Here is a 21,645-nt window from a genome sequence, read left to right as displayed (position 1 = left end):
AGAGAGTGAGAGAGAGTGAGAGAGTGAGAGAGAGAGAGTGAGAAAGAGAGAGTGAGAGAGAGAGAGAGAGAGAGAGAGAGAGAGAGAATAATGTTAACAACACACCCATGTTCTATGGTCGGTAACAGTTTTCAGGCTACATTACAGTTATCGGCGTACAAGCTTTTATCAGGTTAAATAAATTACTTATACCATACTCAAAAGACAATAGCCTACAGTACTCACTAACTCCAAGTGCTTGTATAAACACACAAAACAAATTCCTGCAGATGTTACTGCATGATTCCTGCAGATGTTACTGGGTGGAATATAACTAATGTAAAACCTTTGTGCTGAATCTGTAAACTACTATCAGATGAGATGAGGGTTTCTTCTGAACTCATTGGAATGCTCTGTTGTTTAATGTAAGTGACTGACAGAACTGACTGACTCATCTCAGCCACTCTAGCATGTTGTGTCAACACTGAGAATATAAACCTGTCTGCACTCTAACACATGTAGACAATATTCTGTGGTATGCTCTATAAGTACAATAACTCACATGGTAATGTGACATAAAACTTCATCTAAGTACACAAAATATACAATAATTTCTGGAATGTTCTATAAAGTACAATAACTCATATACTAATGTTTTATACTACTTCTTCTTAAAACGCATGTTTGCATGTTTCCATAGTAACCTCACTTTTTGGTACGTTCACCAAGTACAATAGGTCATACACTAATGTGATACAATACTTCATCTGACATATGTTTCAATTCATATGTTTACCTCTCTTCTCGGTGGTGACCACAAGTGCCTCTGCGGCCTCCCCCCAGCCCTTGCGTGTCTGGGCTGTGATGCGGAACACATACATTGAATCTTTTTTCAGGCCCGTCACCATGTACTGACGAGCACTCGGGTTCAGCACGTCCACTGTGGCCGTGTTGCTATTGCTCGAGTTCAAACGGTACGTGATCTGATAGGCTGAGAGGAGGAGAAAGGAAACACACATGACAGGAGAGCGAGAGAGAGCGAGAGCGAGAGCGAGAGCGAGAGCGAGAGAGAGAGAGAGAGAGAGAGAGAGAGAGAGAGAGAGAGAGAGAGAGTCAGAAAGAAAAGCTATGATAAACTCCTTCAAATGTCCTTCAAAATGTCCCTTAAAAAAGAAACAGGGACTCAGCATGAAACGTGATTCTGCCTGACACAAAAATGGCGAACACAGGGATCAGGCTCGCTCAACGATGCTAGGTCCGAAGTTAATTACAAATAAATCATCAGAGTCAAAATAAGTGTTGTTTTTGTCTGGACAGGTTAAAGGTGAAAGGTCAAGGTGTGGTCAGGGTCAAAGGTTAAATCACATACCCAGGATAATGCCGTTTGGCTGAGACGGGGACTGCCAGATGAGACGCACCGAGGTGGTCCGGACCTCAGGGAACAGGATGCCCACTGGAGGGCCGGGCACTGGAGACGAGAGGGGGGCAGAAGGGCTACACTTTTTAACACTTCTTCTCTTTACATCAGATGCAGTGGGTTACTGAATGGTAGTGGGCATTGGTCGACTATAATATCAAAGTCTGGATAGCTTTAATAAGCTATTTGAAAGCTTTTACATATCCTTTGGTATAACACATCTTGTATGAGCAAATGGATGAATGGCGCTGGAGGGAATAGTGTCCATTTTACGGGCTCCTGACCAATTGTGCTAATTTGTATTTTTTCATGCTGATCTTAACTTTTTTTATATATAATGTTTGCTATGACTGAAAAGAGCTTCTGGACATCAGAACAGCTATCACTAACCTCGATTTAGACGAGGATTTCTATAGAAATGAGTCGGAGGTAAAAGACATTGATTATTCCAGACCAGGCCCAAATCCAAAACAAGAAAAGAGGAGATTGCACTATAGAGGCCGGTGTGCGGGATAACTAACAAGACTACATCAGAGAGTGGATAAATCGCCTCTACCCTCCGTTCTATTGGCAAACTGGATGAGCTCTTATCAACATGATCTGAAGAACTGTAATATCCTATGTTTCGCTGAGTCATGGCTGAACAAGGACATGGTAACGATAAATCTAGCTGGTTTTTCGGCAGGACAGAAAGTCAGCGTCGGGGAAGCTCAGGGGAGGGGTTGTGTGTCTCTTTGTTAACAACAGCTTGTGCACGATCGCTAATATTAATATTCTGCTCGTCTGAGTTAAAATATTTAATGATAAGCTGTAGACCATGCTATTTACCGCCACAAACCGATGCTGGCGCAAAGACTGCACTCAATGAGCTGTATAGGGCTATAACCAAACAAGAAAATGCTCACCCAGAGGCAGCGCTGCTAGTGGCCAGTGACTTTAACGCAGGAAAACTGATTTCTACTATCATGTCATGTCATGTGCGCCTAGAGGAGAAAAAACTTTACATCACCTTTCCTCTTCACACAGAGACGCATACAAAGCTCTCCTTCACCCTCCTTTTAGCAAATCTGACCGTAACTCTATCCTCCTGATTTCTGCTTACAAACAAAAACTCAAACAGGAAGTACCAATGACCTGCTCAATACGGAAGTGGTCAGAAGCTACAGGACTGTTTCGCTAGCACAGACTGAAATATGTTTTGGGATTCATCTGATGGCATTGAGGAGTTTACCACATCAGTTATTAATAAGTGCATCAACTACGTTATCCCCAAAGTGACCGTGCGTACATATCCCAACCAGAAACCATGGATTACAGGCAACATCCGCTCTGAGCTAAAGGCAAGATTTGCCATTTTCATGGAGTGGGACACTAATCCATACGCTTATATAAAACTCCGCTACTACAGGCAAAGCGTCAATACAGGACCATCTGGACCATCTGATGCATATCAGATATGGCAGAGCTTGCAAACTATCACGGATTACAAAGGGAAACCAAGCCGCAAGCTGTCCCTGTGACGCGAGCCTACCAAACAAGCAAAATACCTTCAATGCTCTCTTTGAGACTAGCAACACTGAACCATGCATGAGAGCACCAGCTGTTCCGGACGACTATGTGATCACGCTCTCTGTAGCCCAAGTGAGTAAGACCTTTAACTATTGATGGATTACCAGGACGAGTATTTAGAGTATGCGCTGACCAGTTGGCATGTGTCTTCACTGACATTTTCAACCTCTCCCTGACCCAGTCTGTAATACCTACATGTTTCCAGCAGACCACCATAGTCCTTGTGTCCAAGAATGCAAAGGTAACCTGTCTAAATGACTATTTCCCCCTCGGCACTTACATCTGTAGCCATGAAATGCTTTGAAAGCCTGGTGATGGCTCACATCAACACCATCATCCCAGACAACCTGGACGCACTCCAATTCGCATACCGCCTCAGCAGATCCACATATGATGCAATCTCTATTGCACTGCCCTTTCCCACCTGAACAAAAGGAACACCTATGTGAAAATGCTGTTCATTGACTACAGCACCAACACAATCATTAAGTTTGTGGTAGGCCTGATCACCAACGATGATGAGACATCCTACAGGGAGAAAGTCAGAGAATTGACAGTGTGGTCCAGGACAACAACATCTCCCTCAACGTCAGCAAGACAAATGACCTGATCGTTGACTACAGGAAACGGAGGGCCGAGCACACCCCATCCACATTGACGGGGCTGTAGTGGAGCAGGTTGAGAGCTTCCAGTTCCTCGATGTCCATATCACTGAGGAATTAATTAATTTCATTTTATTTTTGTGTCAATTCGCTAGTTGGCAACCCATTCTTAATGGAATTAATTGACACATAAACAAACATGACAATAATTCACTGAGATAATTCAGTGATAATTATTCTGGTGTTCTGGGTAGTACGCACCGCATAAAGAGTGAAAAAGAAATCAATACATAATAGTAAATACGTTTATCCAAGCAATAATTATATCCCTAGAGCAGTAAAAATATATATACACTAAAATACTATATATACAGATTAATAAATACCAAAAAATTAAACGGATGGCATTTGAACCAAAGCATTTGAGCTAAGGAATTATTATGGCCCAACAGTCGTGAAAAAGGCACGACAACAGGAGGTTGAAAATATTTGGCATGGGCCCTCAGATCCTCAAAACGTTCTACAACTGCACCATTGAGAGTATCTTGACTGGCTGCATCACCACTTGGTATGGCAAGTGCTTGGCATCTGACCGTAAGGTGATACAGAGGGTTGTGCATACGGCCCAGTACATCACTGGGGCCGAGGTCCCAGCCATCCAGGACCACTATACCAGGCAGTGTCAGAGGAAGGCCCTAAAAATTGTCAAAGACTCCAGGCACCCAAGTCACAGACTGTTCTCTCTGCTACCACACAGCAAGCTGTACCAATGTCTGGAACTAACAGGATCCTGAACAGCTTCTCCCCTCAAGCCATAAGACTGATAAATAGTTAGTTAAATAGTTAATCAATAGCTACCCGGACTATTGCATTGACCATTTTCGCATTAACTCTTTTGACTCATCACGTGCTGCTGTTACTGTTTATTGTCTAGCCTGCTGCCTAGTCACTTTACATTTACCTATATGTACATATCTACCTCAATTACCTTGTACCCCTGCACATCGACTCAGTACTGGTATCCTGTGTATATCATTAGTCATTGTGTATCTATTCCTTGTGTTATAATTTTTCTATAATTTCAATTTTTTACTCTCTGCTTTGTTAGGAAGGGCCCGTAAGCATTTCACTGTTAGTCTACACATGTTGTTTACGAAGCATGTAACAAATAACATTTGAATGTATACATCACTGTTCATTATCTGAGGCTTTTATAGGTATTCTAAATTTAGACAGGCAGATATTAGGCAGCCCAGGGCGTACCGTCGTCCAGGGTCCTCTCCAGTATGAGTGGTGAGCTGGGTATGCCGTCTCCGATGCGGGTGAAGGCCAGGACCTGGATCTCATAAAGGACGTATTTCCCCAGACCAGTTAGCTGGACACTGTGGCTGGCATTCCCCTCTATTGTCCACAACTGGAGGGACGAGTCAGAGTCCTTCTCCTTATACAACACCTGAAGGAGGGAGGAGAGGAAAAGAGAGGGGAGTGGAGAGGGAAGATGGGAAGAGAGAGGAGAAGACAGAGTGGAAGAGAGACGGGATGAGAGAGTGGAATTAGGCAAGAGAGAAGGAAGAGGGGAAGAGCAAAAGGAAGGAATTGGCTTAGAAAGGAGAGTGAGTAATGGAATTATTTTGTTGTACAGTATTGTGTCCCTCTTGGAGGCGAGGGTGATAACTGAACGTCTCACACACCTTGTAGCCCAAGATAAGTCCATTCCGGTCTTGTTCTGGTACTTCAAACCAGCGCACCAGGATACTGCTGGAGGTGGTGGCGAAGGCTGACATGTTGGTAGGGCCACAGGAGGGGACTAAATAAAAGAAAGAAAAATTTAATAAACTAACTTTTATAAACTAAATGTGTTCCATGATGTTCATGGGCCTTTGTGTGTGTGTGTGTGTGTGTGTGTGTGTGTGTGTGTGTGTGTGTGTGTGTGTGTGTGTGTGTGTGTGTGTGTGTGTGTGTGTGTGTGTGAGAGAGCGTGTGCTTGCGTGTGTAGCATTGAAGACACTGGTGAACCACTGAGGCCTAGTGTCTAACCCAGGCGTGGCTGTAGCTCCAGAGAAAGCACAGCTCTATATCAGGCTAGCTAGGCCACGGCTCCTTCCTGGCACTCATCCCTGGACATAAAACAGTGATTCGGAAGAATTTGCTTGAGTGAGTGGAAAAAAATGAAAAAAGCAGAGGAATTCTAGCCCATGTGTTCCCAATTTCCTCCTCTACTCCCCTCCTCTACTCTACTCCCCTCCTCTACTCCCCTCCTCTACTCCCCGCTCCCTAAAGTCTGGTATCCACAGTGACTGCACCAGCACAGTGAGAGAACATCCTAACCCTTTGCATCTTCTACAAGAACATCCAGAGACAGAAAGACAAAGCGTAACGAAAGAACTCATGCCTCACTTTAGTTTGTTTTGAGAGAGAGAGAGAGAGAGCGAGAGAGAGAGAGAGAGAGAGAGAGAGAGAGAGAGAGAGAGAGAGAGAGAGAGAGAGAGAGAGAGAGAGAGAGAGAGAGAGAGAGAGAGAGAGAGAGAGAGAGAGAGAGAGAGAGAGAGAGAGAGAGAGAGAGAGAGAGAGAGAGAGACTGTGTGAAGGAGCAGAATGCAGGCAGACCGGTTGTTGTCCATTTCATATGGCTTCATGAGGCAGGAAGAATAAAATGACCCTGGCCCCCATACCATACGCGTGGGTAGATAAAAGAGGTAATATACAGGAAGTCTGGGCCATACCCACACATGGGTGATTACAGCCTGATAGTCTAATAGTGTGGGTGGATGACGCAGTAGCCATAGGAACATACAGTAGCAGTAGGTCATGCCTTTTATGTCCTAAAATGAATGAAGTCTGGAGATCAAAGAGTGCCAAAATGAAAGACTGAACATCAGTGCTGTGTGTGAGACTACACCAACTGTTGTGATGTTATTAACCAGATAAAACAGGATATACCGTAATCAAAGAAAATGTAACTACACCAGAAATTCCCCTAATTTAAATGAACACTGAAAGTGCCTACCTGTATAGACACTGAACAGTGTTGAATTAAAACACTGCTTAGTGTAAAGCATTATTTGCATGTTTCCCAAAGTGCCTTGCCTTTCGAGTTAATTGTAGTGTAAACACCCATTACTGAATGCGTTAGTGCCAAAGAAATGCTTGTCGCATTCATCCATGTTCAGTCTCACTTCACCAAGTGAGATCCTAAGTGAATATGTTCTTAAAATGTTATTATTTAACACAATACAATATATATTTCATAAGGAATTATTTTGAGGGCTTAAGCAAAAGAAAAACTGGGTTGCAGGGATTAGGTCACTTAGTTTTAAGATTGGTTCACAAGGTTGGTTTGTTGATGCTGGGTTATTGAGATCAGAAGACTGGAGGCTGGGTTTAGTAGGAGAGTGGCTTGAAATAAGTTATTTTTGGCCATCCCCTGAGACTAAATGTCATTCCGGTTCATCTGATCTGTTGAATTGTTTTTACGTTATAGTCAAACACTAACACTTCAAAGCTTTAATAAAGATTACAGAAGCATATAGAAAGCATTCAGAACTGTGACTTATTCCACATTTTTTAGGTTACAGCCTTATTCTGAAATTGATAACTTTTTCTTCTCTTATCAATCTACACACAATACCCCATAATGACAAAGCGAAAACAGGTTTTTAGAAATGTTAGTACATTTCTAAAAAGATAAAACAGAAATATTAGGTTTATATAAGTATTCAGACCCTTTACTCAGTACTTTGTTTAAGCACCTTCAGCAGCGATTACAGTCTTGAGTCTTCTTAGGTATAACAGCTTTAATCAAGGATATCTCTGAACTTTGCTCCGATCATCTTTGCTTCGATCCTAACTGGTCTCCCAGTCCCTGCCGCTGAAAAACATATCCACAGCATGATGCTGCCACCACCATGCTGCACTGAGGAGTGGCTTCCGTCTGGCCACTCTACCATAAAGACCTGATTGTTGGAGTGCTGCAGAGATGGTTGTCCTTTTGGAAGGTCCTCTCATCTCCACAGAGGAACTCTAGAGCTCTGTCAGAGTGACCATCGACTGCTCAGTTTGGCCGGGCGACCAGCTCTAGGAAGAGTCTTGGTGGTTCCAAACTTCTTCCATTTAAGAATGATGGAAGCCACTGTATTCTTGGGGACCTTCAATGCTGCAGACAATTTTTGGTATCCTTCCCCAGATCTGTGCCTCGACACAATCCTGTCTCGGACAATTCCTTTGACCTCATGGCTTGGTTTTTGCTCTGACATGCACTGTCAACTGTGGGACCTTATATAGACAGGTGTGTGCCTTCCAAATCATGTCCAATCAATTGAATTCACCACAGGTGGACTCCAATCAAGTTGTAGAAACATCTCAAGGATGATCAATGGAAACAGGATTCACCTGAGCTCAATTTTGAGTCTCATAGCAAAGGGTTTGAATACTTATGTAAATAAGGTATTTCCGTTTTTTTTATTTGATAAATTAGCAAACATTTCTAAAAAACTGTTTTTGCTTTGTCATTATGTGGTATTGTGGGTAGAGTGTTGAGGATTTTTTTTAATCCATTTTAGAATAAGGCTGTAACATAACAAAATGTGGAAAAAGTCAAGGGGTCTGAATATTTTCCCGAAAGGCACTGTATGAGTTCATTCAAAGCCTATGCAAATCCCCATGTAATATCCCTTTGTGATATCCCCAATGGGATAGTAACCCCTTTGTAGAAATAAGTAAATAATAATGTTCATATTTTTTTGATTAGAATATCTAATGTGCAAAAATATAAGGACAATTTTACATCATAGTGTACAAACTTAACATGATCAACTGGAATGACACTTACTCTCACAGGTGGCCCAAAATAACTATTTAAAAAGAACTATCCTCCCGAAGATAACCTCTGGATTACATTAAAAAAGACCCAGCTGCTTGGTAAACCCAGAAAGAAAGTGATCAAAAATTGCATTGACGGTTAAATTAACCCATGTTTGGGTAATCCGAACAAGCCAACCTGTGGGTTATTCACACAACCTGTCACATTATGATGTCTTACAAAGTGAAGTTTAATTTCAAATCCAGCCAGAGTAGTAATTTCTAACCTTCTTAGTTTCTTATCACCCGCAACCTGAATTCATGGTTGGGAAAACTGAAATATGAAACTACCTAAGGGATCTAAACTGGAACAACCATTTCAGTAACGGGTACAATGAATCCAAGTAACATATTGGATTAGTTTAGAAAATGTATGGCATTTATATTTGAGAAGCATTAATTAATCAATCAATGTACATGCAAAAACATAGATATTGAAAGAAAATATTCTTAAAATCGACCTGCATTAGAGGATGCTGGGAAATATGATAATGATGGGCATGGTTTTGGTTCAACTCTGGTTATTAACACCAACATTGTGGTTATTTTACACCAATGAGTGTTTATTCAACACTTACAGAGTTAAATGCTATGTTTAGAGTGTAGGCCCTCAAAATAAGGCCTTATGAAGTAGATACTGTTAAATAATAACATTTTATTCACTCAGGATCTCACTTGGTGATGTGTACACGACTGAAAATGGATTAATGCAACAACCTGTCACTAACAAATACAGTCATGGGTGGCAACTCCACAAGTCACTCGAAAGGCAAGGCACTCTGGGAAATAAAGCTTTACACCAAGCAGTGTGTTCATTTAACACTTTCCAGTGTCTACACGGGTCCACACTTTCAGTGTTAATTTAACACTGGATCATTTTCTGTGTAATTGCATATAGTATGTGTCTCAAATTGCACACTATTCCCTATGGGCCCTGGTCAAAAGTATTGCACTATACTGTATAGAGAATAGGGTGCCATTTGAGGTGCAGACATAGAGTGTGATGTGTAATCTCACCAGACTCCCTGGTCCTCCCTCTGACTGGCTGGCTCCAGGGCCCGGCTCCGATACCGTTGAGAGCCTGAACCCTGACCTCGTACTCTGTCCACTCCTCCAGGTCCTCGATAGTGAACTCCCTCTCCAGCCGGTCAGCTATCACATGGGTCAGCGCCTTGCCCTGGGAGCTTGTACGGGAGTACTGGAGCCGGTAGCCCAACAGATCTGGGTTCCCATTGTACTCCCACTCTGGTAGGGGCTGGGAGGGGGGTGAGAGAGAAAGAGGGAGGGAGGGGGAGGGGGAGAGAAAGAAGGAGAAAGGGGGGTGGAGAGGGAGAGAATGAGAGGGAGAAAGAGAAAGAGGGAAAATGAAAGAAAGAAACGAGAGATAAAAACTACAACACACGAAGACACACAGCCAGCCATCATCGCTTGATGAAAAACTCAGAGCATCACATCATAATGTCAGTCTGTTGAGACGTCACGTACCACCCATCGAAGCCACAGACTGGTCTCGCTGGCCGTGCGCAGGGTGACGTTTGCGGGGGACATGTCTGGAGGGGCCTGCAAGGTCTGGATCTTTCTGGAGGGCTGACTTGGAGGACTGGTCCCCACAATGTTTACCTGACGCATACGGAACCTAGCAGGAGAGAGGAAACAAGCAAAGTTATCACAGGAGTAATCCATAGGGTTCCATAAGAATTGTGTGGCCAGGTCACATGGTCAGGAAAAACACAGGGTTCTACGAATAGAATAGAATAGAGTTAAGGCTGTGTTCAATTGGGGGTAGGTGGGCCTCACACTTGTAGAATAGGTAGGGGTCAAGGTATAGGAGTTAAGTATAGTACCTGTCAAAGGTGTAGGTGTACATAGCAGCCTACCTGTAGAAAGTGGGTACATAGTAGCCTACCTGTAGAAAGTGGGTACATAGTAGCCTACCTGTAGAAAGTGTATGGGTTGAGTCCTGGCACCTCCATGGAGCGGGCATCAGGCTCGTTGGGCAGCTGGTGAACAATCACCCAGTCTTCATTGTCTCCTATCACACTGACCTAAACACAACAACAACACACAACACAACATGGTATACGCTGCATCCCAAATGGCACCCTATACAGTAAGTAGTGCAGTATATAGGTAATAGGGTGCCACTTGGGAGTCATAGTCGATGTGGGCCACAGATCAGGGGGGAGTGGCTAGACACTTTATGCCCAGGATAAGCTCATCTCTCTGGGGAAGAAGACCTTCTTACCTGGGCCTCTACCTGCCAGCGAGAGATGGAGGTCTTTCCATCATAGCCAGGTTTGAACTGGAGAGTGATGGATCGAGGGCCGATGTTGGAGATGGCCATGTTGGTGGGAGGACCAGGCAGCTCTACACAGACACACAAAGAGAGAGAGAGAGAGAGAGAGAGAGAGAGAGAGAGGGAGAGGGAGGGAGCGAGAGAGAAAGAGAAAGAGAGAGTTATAACTTTATTTTCCATTTGAAAGGAGGGAATAATATAGGGAGAAAGAGAAGGAACAGAAAGGGTATCAAGAGTGAGACAGGGCCTTTAATACAGTAAAGAGTTGTAAGTAATGAGTGGGGCAGAAATCAGAATACAGTGGTCTCTATGCCTAATGTAATGCTTTTTTAATTTGACTTAGGTTTTCTACATTGTGTATCTCTATCTTTTAAATCCTTACTGGTTTAGGAAGTAATGTTTTCAGAACTATGCATCTACTATATTCAGAAATGAAAGATTAACTTAGTTCTACAATAAGTATTTCTGAATGAAAAGTATCAATAGGATTATTCAGGCTTGGATCTCAGTTCTCATATCTGTGCTCTGGAGTCGTCTAAAAGTTGACCACAGGGAAATATATTACTGAGTGACAGTGCAACCTTGTGCTCTAAAATGAATATTGCACCGGAGATGTGCCAATGCTTTTGAGTTATCTCGCTCTCATGAGTGTTTCGCTTCAATCAACTCAAAGTTCTCAAAAAGAACAGACAAAACTTTTCAGGTTGGCAGGACTAGATGGGGATCTAGGAAAAAGCTATCATAGTCCTATAAATAGAATGCCAAATTCATGATATTAGTAATAAACATTTACCTTTGGATACCGTATTTGTATTTGTTTTGTGATATCCAATTACGATCTTATCTCATCACTGCAACTACCCAACGAGCTCGGGAGAGGCAAAGATCAAGTCATGCCTCCTCCGAAACATGACCCGTCAAACCGTGCTCCTTAACACCCGCCGCACCAATGTGTCAGAGGAAACACTGTTCAACTGACGACCAAAGTCAGCCTGCAGGCGCCCAGCCACCACAAGAAGACGCTAGAGCGCAATGAGCCAAGTAAAGTCCCCCCGGCCAAACCCTCCCCTAACCCAGACGACGCTGGGCCAATTGTGCCCAGCCCTTTGTGACTCCTGGTCATGGCTGGTTGGGACCCAGCCAGGGATCGAACCCGGGTCTGTAGTGCCACACGGGAGGCCTTGGATACTGTCTTTTTACGTACGTTATGAACAAATAAAAAAATACAACATCCAAATGTAAATGTTTATTATTAGCTGAATATGACATTGATTCTGAGCATAAGCAAGTGTATGTAAGTGTGTTACTCTTGAAGGGGCACGTGCACAGATAGAGCACTAAGGGTGCTGCAACACCTGCCATTTTGCCCTCCTATTAAAAAAGTGCCCTTTTGATTGTTGAAGTTTTTTGAAACTATTACTATTTGTTTTATTTGTAGTCTTTTTTCTCACAATCAAACCAGACAATTTGTCATAAACTCATGAGTTGAAAAAAGTCCCCTCCCCTGCCCTTCCGCCAGTCCGTTGCTGCACTTGTTCTCTGCATAGTTCTTATGTGAAATGTGAAGCGTGACTAATTGCCAGGCAACCACTATGGTGATTTAGTTCAGTCACCTTCATTTAATCCCTTTGCTTTAATGTCATACCAATACACCAATACATAAACTCTGCTTACAAGTAAAACAACAGACCTCACCATTGCACAAGGCTGCTTGCCAAATCGCACCCTATTCCCTATATAGTGCCCTAACTTTGGCCAGAGCCCTATGGGACCTAGTCAAAAGCAGTGCACTAATAGAGTCCCATTTGGGATGCAAGCCTGAGACACAAGCACACCCCAGGGCACTGTATAGTGAAAGGGGCCAACTCTTCAAGGTGATGGAGTGGGTCTATTGGCTCATAATGAAATGGAATATAGACTATATGACTAGAATAGTAAAATCAGCACCTTTAAATCATTTGCATGCCTGGTTATTCAGACAAAAGCACAGAGAGAGATCTCTAGGGTGGAGGCGTAGAGCTATAGCCATAGTAATCACCATTCTGGGAACGATAACCACAGCTCTATACCTTACTAACTGTGGCCCTCGATAGAATGGGTCTTTTTATTTGACAGCTCTGAAAGACATACTGTATAGTGTCTGGGGGAACCGCCGGTGCAATAATAATTGACTGGAAGTATTTTCTTTTTTATAATACACTGTAGCATGTTTTAATAGGAAATCATAAACTGGAATTATCCTAAATGGTCTCGATGGGCTCTTACTTTTGGCTGGGTTTCTGGGTGAAGTGTATTAAAATCTAATTCTGAACTGTCTGTTTTAAAGTGGAGAAGTAAGTCCCCTGGTCTGGCGTAGTCTCATACTTTATGGCTCTCTGTCTGTCACAGTTCTGCCCGCCTGCCTGACTGACTGACTGACTGGGGTACGGTTTCATAGTGTCTGGACAAGACAGACACACATACAGTTACTGTCACTCAGGATTCTGTAGAAACAGTGAGAGGTTAGGGACGTTTGGGGATGGAAGTGACGGGTGACAGGGCAGCCCGCTGGAAGCTGGGTTCTGGCTAGGTTTCTGGGGGTAGCAGACAATGTTTTAGGTAAGGGCTGGACATGGACTGAGGAGGGTTAGTGATGCTGAGACTAGTAATCAGGATACCAACTAACACTCTGGCTGAGCTCAGTGTGGGCTGCATCTGATATGGCACCCTGAATGTAGTGCACTATAAAGTGAATAAGGGGCCTATTCCAACTCACCAGGGACTGAGCCATCGGTAATACCGACCTGGAGGTACTCCAGAAGAGATAGTGGAGGAGGACAGTTGTCCCCTGGCTGGTGCTAGGGATAACAGGGTAGGTTTAGGGACTGGTTGGGAACTGACCTGGAGGTACTCCAGAAGAGATAGTGGAGGAGGACAGTTGTCCCTGCCCCTTGGAGGTCATGCCGGCCACCTCGATGGTGTAGGTGGTGAGGGCAGTCAGCCCCGTGACGCGGTACTCCAGGGTCACATTGGGGAGGTAGTGGGTCACCCGTGTGTTGGTGCGGTTAAACTCCTCCCACGAGATACGGTAGCCTGGAACAGAGAATCAATCAAATTCATCAATAAATACAATATTATTTGTGTAGAGTTTTTTTTACAAATATGAACTGAGCCTAATTGAAGAGAAACAGAGGACATTGATGAACAGAGGGAGGTGTATGGGTGGCCAGATCCATTGTGGATAAAGACAACTCTTAACATGAAGTGGGTCATCTTCTTCAGCTCTAATGTCTTTGGCGTGGCGTACCTGTGAGGACTCCATTCTTCTCTCCAGGTTCTCTCCAGCTCACTTTGAGAGACGTGTCTAGGATATCTGTGAAGCTCAGGTGACCCACAGCCCCAGGAGCTAGAGAGGAGGGCACGGTGGTTATTATGATGAGAATGATGACACAATGGATCCCATGGAGCTCAATGGCATTCACAATTATATAGATGTCTTGTTGTACTATATTGAATAGCAAACGACATTTATTAAGTGTAATTTAATAAGTCTGTTTATGAAGAAATCAGGAAAATGTGGCTTTTACACATACAGTCATTACAGCTACTAAAATAGGCAACATTGTACTTGGAAAATAGTGTAATTGCAAGTAGAGGCCCAGTACAGTATGGCCAACCAATTATCTCTTGAGAAAATGTGTCCCAATTATGTGTGGATGTGTGCAGAAACCCAAATGTAGCCTACGCATTCATTAGATCTGTAGAACTAGGCTGTTAGGCTGTGCTGAATAATAGATTTGACCCAGTGGGCATGTTTCAGTATGATTGGCCATGTCCATTCAACAGTGTGTGTGTGTGTGTGTGTGTGTGTGTGTGTGTGTGTGTGTGTGTGTGTGTGTGTGTGTGTGTGTGTGTGTGTGTGTGTGTGTGTGTGTGTGTGTGTGTGTGTGTGTGTGTGCGTGTGCATTTGGAACTCACTGTCTTCATGTGTCCTAAGGCCTTTAGCAGGGCTGCGGGGTCCATCCCCTGGCGTAGTGAAACAAAGCACAGAGGTGTAGTACTCTCTGAACTTCTTCAGCCCTGTCACGTAGCCCACATGCACGCTATCCTGGAAGTTAGGTCTCACTGTAACCATGGTGACCTCCTCTTCTTGACCTGGCTCCCATGCCAACAGCTAGCAGAATGGGAAATGGGAACAGAGAAGGAAGAACGTGGGATCAAACTGGAAATAAGAACTAAATGGTACAACATAAACAGTAGAACATCTTATAGGACTGACTGGTTTTACCTTTAGCCCTCAATTTGATATTGTGAATGGGAACCAAAGACCACCAGATACCATATTAACTCTTTCATTGCCCACAATTTCCACCACAAATTTTACCTAAATAGAACTGTTACTCTCCAAGTCTAATCATGTTCACATTTTGTTAAAACCAACTCTCCTCCCTTTCATGTGCTGTTGACCTACTCTGGGGTGTCATGTGGCATCATAACTATTATATGAATGGTTAGTGTCACTCTAAACATATTCTTGCCATTGAGTAAGCACTGGAAGGCAGGGCTGGAATGAGTCCACAGAGAGAGAGAAAGAGAGTGAAAAAGAAAGATTTCAATTGCGGTGTATAGCAGGTCTAATGTAGAGGGATTGCACACACATAACAGAATGAGAGTTAATGTACCAAGTGGTCAATTAGGTGATTAGACAAATACTACCCTTGGCAAATATATTGGGTCTATTTTCATCTTGGTTCCCAGGCTGTAAGTAGAGTTTGACTCTGGGAAAGAGTGTGCGGTGGAGTGGGTGTGTGAGCTGAATGTGGAATAAATGGATGCCCACTCTGCACACTCACTCATACAAAACACACACACAAGCTATCGCAGACACACCTCATGCTCACGAACAAGCACATACATTGGTTGTTCCACAAAATGAGTGCCTTTTGGACATGCAAACTTTTAAGAAATGAACTTTAAAATATATCTTCTTTCAACATTCAATTGCATGGAGGATATATTTAGCCTACGGGAAAACACTTTTCCCATCTCAGGCATTAAAATCCTGTGAACTAAGAGCATTTTATCTGCACTTTCACTACACTGTCTGTCAACCCTGTTACGGACACTTATGTAACTATTATTTAAAAGCATTTATATGATAAATCCAACATTCCTCATTGTTTAAGTATCCCTTCAACAAACAAACTCACATATAATATCAAACTGTTGGGCCGCTAACAGGGTTGGCGATAACAGAGTTGAGGTTTTAGGTGAAGATCAGCCATTATTCCTCATGTGGTGAAGAGCATGGGAACACATGGTGTTCATGAAATTAGGAATTAGACATATGTTGCACACATCAAATTCAAGTTTTCCTAACATCAATTAAGCAAACAGACCACCTCAGTCAAAGATGATAAAACAATTATAAATATAACAAAAAGAGAGAGATTTCCTTCCTTTTCCACCATGCTGTTCAGAAGACCCAAACCATGTCACCTGTTGTGAATCATTTCCCTTGGTGGAATGGTCCATTATTTTAAAGGGGTAAATTGTTGCCATTACAGGGTTTACTTTAAAATGAGGGACAGACACAAATGAATCACTAATCACGTGGAATATAAATAATCATCTTCAGAAATGACTGTCAAAGCAGCAAAATAACTAGGCCTTTACAATGACGCTGAAATTGGGAAAATGTTTGTACAAAGTGGGTTGAAATCTTCCTAGAACTGACACAGGGTTGATGGAGGAACATGTAAAAATGCTGAAATTTCACACTTTAGCAAGCCTTTATTTATATAAAAAATCTGATTTATTGAATTCTCCATGTGGTCTATGGTGCACTTCATTCAATATAACAGGCTTTTAAAATTCAATATTAGTGCACAATTTCTACTTAAAATATCAAAGGGACACAAAAGGGGGCTCCCGAGTGGCGCAGCGATCTAAGGCACTGCATCTTAGTGCTAGAGGCATCACTACCGACCCTGGTTCGATTCCAGGCTGTGTCACAACCGGCCGTGATTGGGAGTCCAATAGGGCAGCGCACAATTGGCCCAGCGTCGTTCGGGGTAGACCGTCATTGTAAATAAGAATTTGACAAGAGAAATAAACTGTAAACATCACTCTCCCTCCCTCCATCCCTCCCAGTAACCTCTCTCTTGGGACAGGCCCTGCAGTCAGAGAGAGTAGTGATGCCTGAGATGTCCTGTGAAGTGAACTCTCCAGAGAGAAACACAATGCATGTGTCATCATATCTCAAAGACCTTCTATAGAATGAAGTTCTAGTACAGCTGACTCTAAACAGTCATTCTCCATACAGCTCATTCGGATCCTATCAAGTACATCTGTAAATAACAAAACCAGCTTTCTTAACAGTATGGGCTGGAGAGATTGAACAAACGACTTCCAGATCTAGTAAGCCACAAGATAGATAGCTGGTAAAATGCTCAGAAAATGAAAGTCAAAGAAACAAATTAGAAATTGGAAGCCATCTTTCACAATGGTTAGTAGTGGCATATGTCTTTCCCCTTGTGACACAGTATGAGACATGTACCAGCCTGTACCATTCTATCACCTAGTTGATCGATGAGACTGCACCTAATGACAGGCTGTCTAGTTTCTCTAACCTCGCAGCCACAGTTCTATCACCCGTTAAATGGTACTGCCCTTAGTGCCATGGTGACTTGTGTCTATCACCCATTAGATGGTACTGCCCTTAGTGACAGGGTGACTCGTGTCTTATGATGTCCCTCACCTTGTATCCCTGGTTGATCCCGTTGATGAACTGAGGGTTAGGGGCGGCCCAGGTGATACGGATGGTCGTGGAGTTGACAGCCTCTGCCTGAACGTTACTGGGGGCTATAGTCGGCACTGAGGAAGATAAGTGAGAAAAAAGGAGAAGAGAGAATCAGAGAGAGAGAGAGAGCGAGAGAGATAGAGAGAGAGAGAGGTGAGAGGAATGGATAGAGAGAACATGAGACTAAACTAAACACCTTATAGATTGGACAGCCTTGGCTGGAAGAATTTACAGTATGTGTCTATATCCCAGGTATTGCTATTGATTCTGCAGGCCAGGGCAGGGGCCGCCATATTCACTTCTTCACACCTTCCCTTTCTTCTTTTTCTTCTTCAATCCCGAGGCTCAGGACTCATTACAACACTGTAACCTTACTGCTTTCACGTTGCATCTGCGGCCTCAAACTTTAAATCTACTACCAAGGTAGTGTAATGAAATGTACTATCCAGAGCTTACAGATGATGCAATAGGAACACATACCTGTATTCAGAAAGTAATCAATGTATTCAGCAAGACTTCAATACTATTTGACATGCGTGCTAACTCCAAGTACTGACTATGTTGTCTTCTACATGAATGGTATCAAGAAAATATCCCTGTTAAAGATCCTTATTATATCCTAAAAACAGGCATGGATATTTTCTTGACAAGTTAATTTATGTGTCAAGTCATTAAATAGGTATACAAAGTTAACAACTCCACAGGTACAATCCTTGCCATCACATTTATTTTCCACATTGTCTAAGTATTTATCTGACTGACAAGCATAAGGACCAATGAGCAGAGACTATTCCAGCTCACATCTGACTGACAAGCATAAGGGCCAATGAGCAGTGAGTATCCAGGATCACTCACCTCCCTGCAATGTCCACTCAGTGACCTTGTGGCTGAAGGTTCCTAGCCCCGCCCAGTTGTAGGCTGCCACTTCAATCTCATAATTGGTCCAGATGATAAGATCTTCCAGGAGAAGGTTGGTCACGTCTGGTTTGGAGATGTTCTTACTCTGGTAGTCCACTGGAAGACCTGTCAGACGGTACCTGAGAGGAGAGATAGAGTAGGAGAGAATGAAGAGAGGGAGGAGAGAGGTTAGTCTGGTCTGGTTTGGAGATGTTGTTACTTTGATATTCCATCGGCAGACCTGTTAGACGATACCTGAGAAGGCAATTCAGTATGAGTCGTTTGTAGCCACAAGGCCACCGAGGGTGCCGAAATTGAGCACAAACGGATTCTTAGTCGGAGAACAAGGCATTCAACTCTTGCGCTTTTGTATCACGGTACCTGAGACACCGCGCCAGAGTGTTTTCATACTAGGGACTGTAGTACATAACATCTACAGTAGGGGGAAACAGAGCACAAGACTACAGCACTCGCCAGAGTGAGCAGATGACGATGACGACATTGGCTCAAACTCTAAAGGACTGGAATATCTACAGAATGCCTGCCGCCTTATTTGGTCTACACCATGACACAACCAGCAACAAACCTACTGTAAACTGAGTTTATCCTTACTGATAAACTGCCAGAGACTACAACAGTAGGCCTACCCCAAAAACGACTCTTTCTCTCACATTAAACCACAGACAGTGGTTTTACTTTATGAACATGAACATGACTTCTTATGTTATGTGCTATCATACAACATAACAACTCTTGTCCTTCATTCAGAGAACCGGGGTTATAGCAGCCAACCCATCCTGTTATCCCATGGTAGTGTGTTCTCACCGGACGCTGTAGCCTCTGAGGATCCCGTTCTGGTGGCTCTCTGGTGGGGGCTGCCATTGGATCATGATGGATTGGTTGGTGCGGCCGCTGGCGATCACGTTCTGGGGAGGAGCACTGGGAGGTTCCTCTGGTAGAGATACACTGCAGAGAGGGGAGATAGAGAGAGACAGTAGGGAACAAGAGAAAGATACAGATACAGAGAGAAATGAGGGGAAGAAAGAGGGGTGTTTATCTGTCCAAAGAGGAGGGTCACGTCACACACAGATTTCAATACTCCTAAGACTTCATTTTACGCTGTCCCAGTTGATTTGTTGATCTGGCAACGAACTGTGTCACTCTACAACTATGAGAACCACTGTCTCTGTCATAACCTCTTTGTCTTTCATTGCCTCTCAGCATGTGTCTATTCATCCTATCTACCTATTTCAGCTGTGGAAAAAGCATCACACTGCTTTCTTTATCTTGGCCAGGTCGCAGTTGTAAATGAGAACATGTTCTCAACTAGCCTACCTGGTTAAATAAAGGTGAAATAATAAAAAATAAAAAATAAATCATTACGCCTTTTCCTAAAATATCCCCTACAGATGGAGACATAAGGTACCATCCCAGAGAGTGAAAAGGCTAAGACCACAGACCACAATTAAATCCAGTAAAACCCTACAGTTTATTCCTACCCTGTCAAAACCAAAGAGCCTAGAGAGAGATACTGTATGACGCTTCTGAAGAGAGGCGGAGTTGAGATCAAATGGAAGCACAAAGTGCTCGATGTGAATCCCTGCGCTGTCGGGCGGGAGCGCCCTGTGGCTCTCCTCTCAGCTGGAGATGGCTGGGGATCCAACAGTTTGCATTTGAGCTGGCGTGACTAGCTAGCCAGTGTAAGAGGACGGTTGCGCTATGGGCCCTGGTAAAAAGTAGTGCGCTATACAGGGAATAGCGTGCCACTTGGGATGCAGGGGGGGGGGTTGTTTTAAAGGATACACACTGTACAATATCCCGAAGTGACTCAGGCTAGTGAAGCCAACCTGATCTCCACACTCTCCCGGGACACCCCCAAATCCCTCTCTGAGTGAGTGAGATGGTGGTGTGTGTCTGGCTGCATCGGCTCAAATACTGTTCCTTCAGCAGATAAACACACACACACACACACCATGGACAATGTGTACTGGGACAGGGGTTCACACACTTGTTGCCTGGGAGACTGAGTGGGCTGTTATCATTGAATACCATGATATAAGGGGCTTCGGAGGGGAGAGAAGGATCCTCTGAGGACCCTCACCTGCTTGCCCATGCTCATGTACACGCTTACTAACTAACTAATTAACTAACTCACACAATTGTTCATTCATTTATCCACTCACCGGTCAGTCTCCTTGCTGAACTGGCCCTTTCCCACGTCATTGACGGCACACAGGCGGAACTGGTAGGAGCGTGCTGGGATGAGCCCACTGACTGTCACCGCGGTCGACTCAGGCTCTATGTTGGCCAGAAGGATAGCCCAGGGAGCGTCTAGGACAGGGAGAGAAAACAGACATACAATCAGCGGATGATCTAATCCTTATTCCTTCTATTCCTCTTACTAACAGTGGTTTCTTTTTTCTCATTCGATTTTTTCTCATTCTACTCTCCTCCTCTAGTTGAATTTCTTTCCTCCCTGGCTACTCCTTGCCTGGTTACCTTTCCACATCGCTCCAGACAAAATGACGTTTCTTCTCCATAATGAGTCTGGATTTGCCTCCCTCCCCTACGATTTCTAGAATGCGAATATTCTGACCATTCTGATTGGTCCCAGAAACCAATGGGCTGGGGAAGAGCCTGCCTACATGATGGCGTCATCAACTTTGAAACTTTGATTGGTTCGATTTGTTAGAGACGATCCAATCGCTGATGAATTTGCTATGGACAACACCCCTTTTTGAAGTCACACAAACTACTTCTAGGATGGCAGGTTCAGACTGAAAGTATGTAGCGCTCAATAGAGCAGCGGATTAACTTCAGGCTGAGTCGTCAGGCAGGTGTCCACCTGAGATCACTCACTGTTCTCGGAGACCTCCAGGACGTAGTGAATTAGGGGGCTGTTCCCGTCAAAGGGTTTGGCCCATGTCAGGTTGATGGCCCTCTTCTCTGAGGAGCTCAGCAGTGACACAGGGTTCTCTGGAGCATAGGGCAGCTGCCTGTGAGGGGAAGATAGACAGATAGTCAGAGAGCTCATCAGAGAGGCGGGCAGACACACACACACACACACACGCACACACACACACAATGCACACGCACACACGCAAAAACACAAATCAGAACCATGGATAGCTACATTATACTTAGCCTAAGTTGATTGGACTAAATTGTTTTTAGAATCTTCTAGTTGTCACTGTATTAGACTAAGCAGAGGTGATTTGATGATGTTGAAATGTTGAAGTTAAAATGA

The 21,645-nt window shown here is 43.7% G+C and overlaps 1 protein-coding gene across 11 annotated transcripts in view; it reads right to left on the bottom strand.

Annotated features, from left to right (window-relative positions):
* sdk2b (sidekick cell adhesion molecule 2b) overlaps positions 1–21,645 on the bottom strand; it is a 431,587-nt gene that overhangs the window by 32,065 nt on the left and 377,877 nt on the right. For all 11 annotated transcript variants that reach the window (XM_014179818.2, XM_014179822.2, XM_014179819.2 and 8 more), the window contains 16 exons: positions 21,258–21,394; positions 20,582–20,729; positions 19,224–19,364; positions 18,357–18,538; positions 17,460–17,575; positions 14,678–14,873; positions 14,007–14,105; positions 13,601–13,792; positions 10,670–10,791; positions 10,360–10,469; positions 9,910–10,060; positions 9,442–9,679; positions 5,259–5,374; positions 4,831–5,020; positions 1,349–1,447; positions 776–970 (listed from right to left, as the gene is read on the bottom strand). In XM_014179818.2, coding sequence (XP_014035293.1) covers positions 776–970; positions 1,349–1,447; positions 4,831–5,020; positions 5,259–5,374; positions 9,442–9,679; positions 9,910–10,060; positions 10,360–10,469; positions 10,670–10,791; positions 13,601–13,792; positions 14,007–14,105; positions 14,678–14,873; positions 17,460–17,575; positions 18,357–18,538; positions 19,224–19,364; positions 20,582–20,729; positions 21,258–21,394 — 2,432 coding nt within the window. The remainder of the gene's footprint in view (positions 1–775; positions 971–1,348; positions 1,448–4,830; positions 5,021–5,258; positions 5,375–9,441; positions 9,680–9,909; positions 10,061–10,359; positions 10,470–10,669; positions 10,792–13,600; positions 13,793–14,006; positions 14,106–14,677; positions 14,874–17,459; positions 17,576–18,356; positions 18,539–19,223; positions 19,365–20,581; positions 20,730–21,257; positions 21,395–21,645) is intronic.

Source organism: Salmo salar, chromosome ssa28 (assembly GCF_905237065.1).
Source record: "Salmo salar chromosome ssa28, Ssal_v3.1, whole genome shotgun sequence".
NCBI classification, from domain to species: domain Eukaryota; kingdom Metazoa; phylum Chordata; class Actinopteri; order Salmoniformes; family Salmonidae; genus Salmo; species Salmo salar.
The sequence above is the reverse complement of the archived record's forward strand: the minus strand, read 5'-3'. Positions and strand labels throughout refer to the sequence as shown.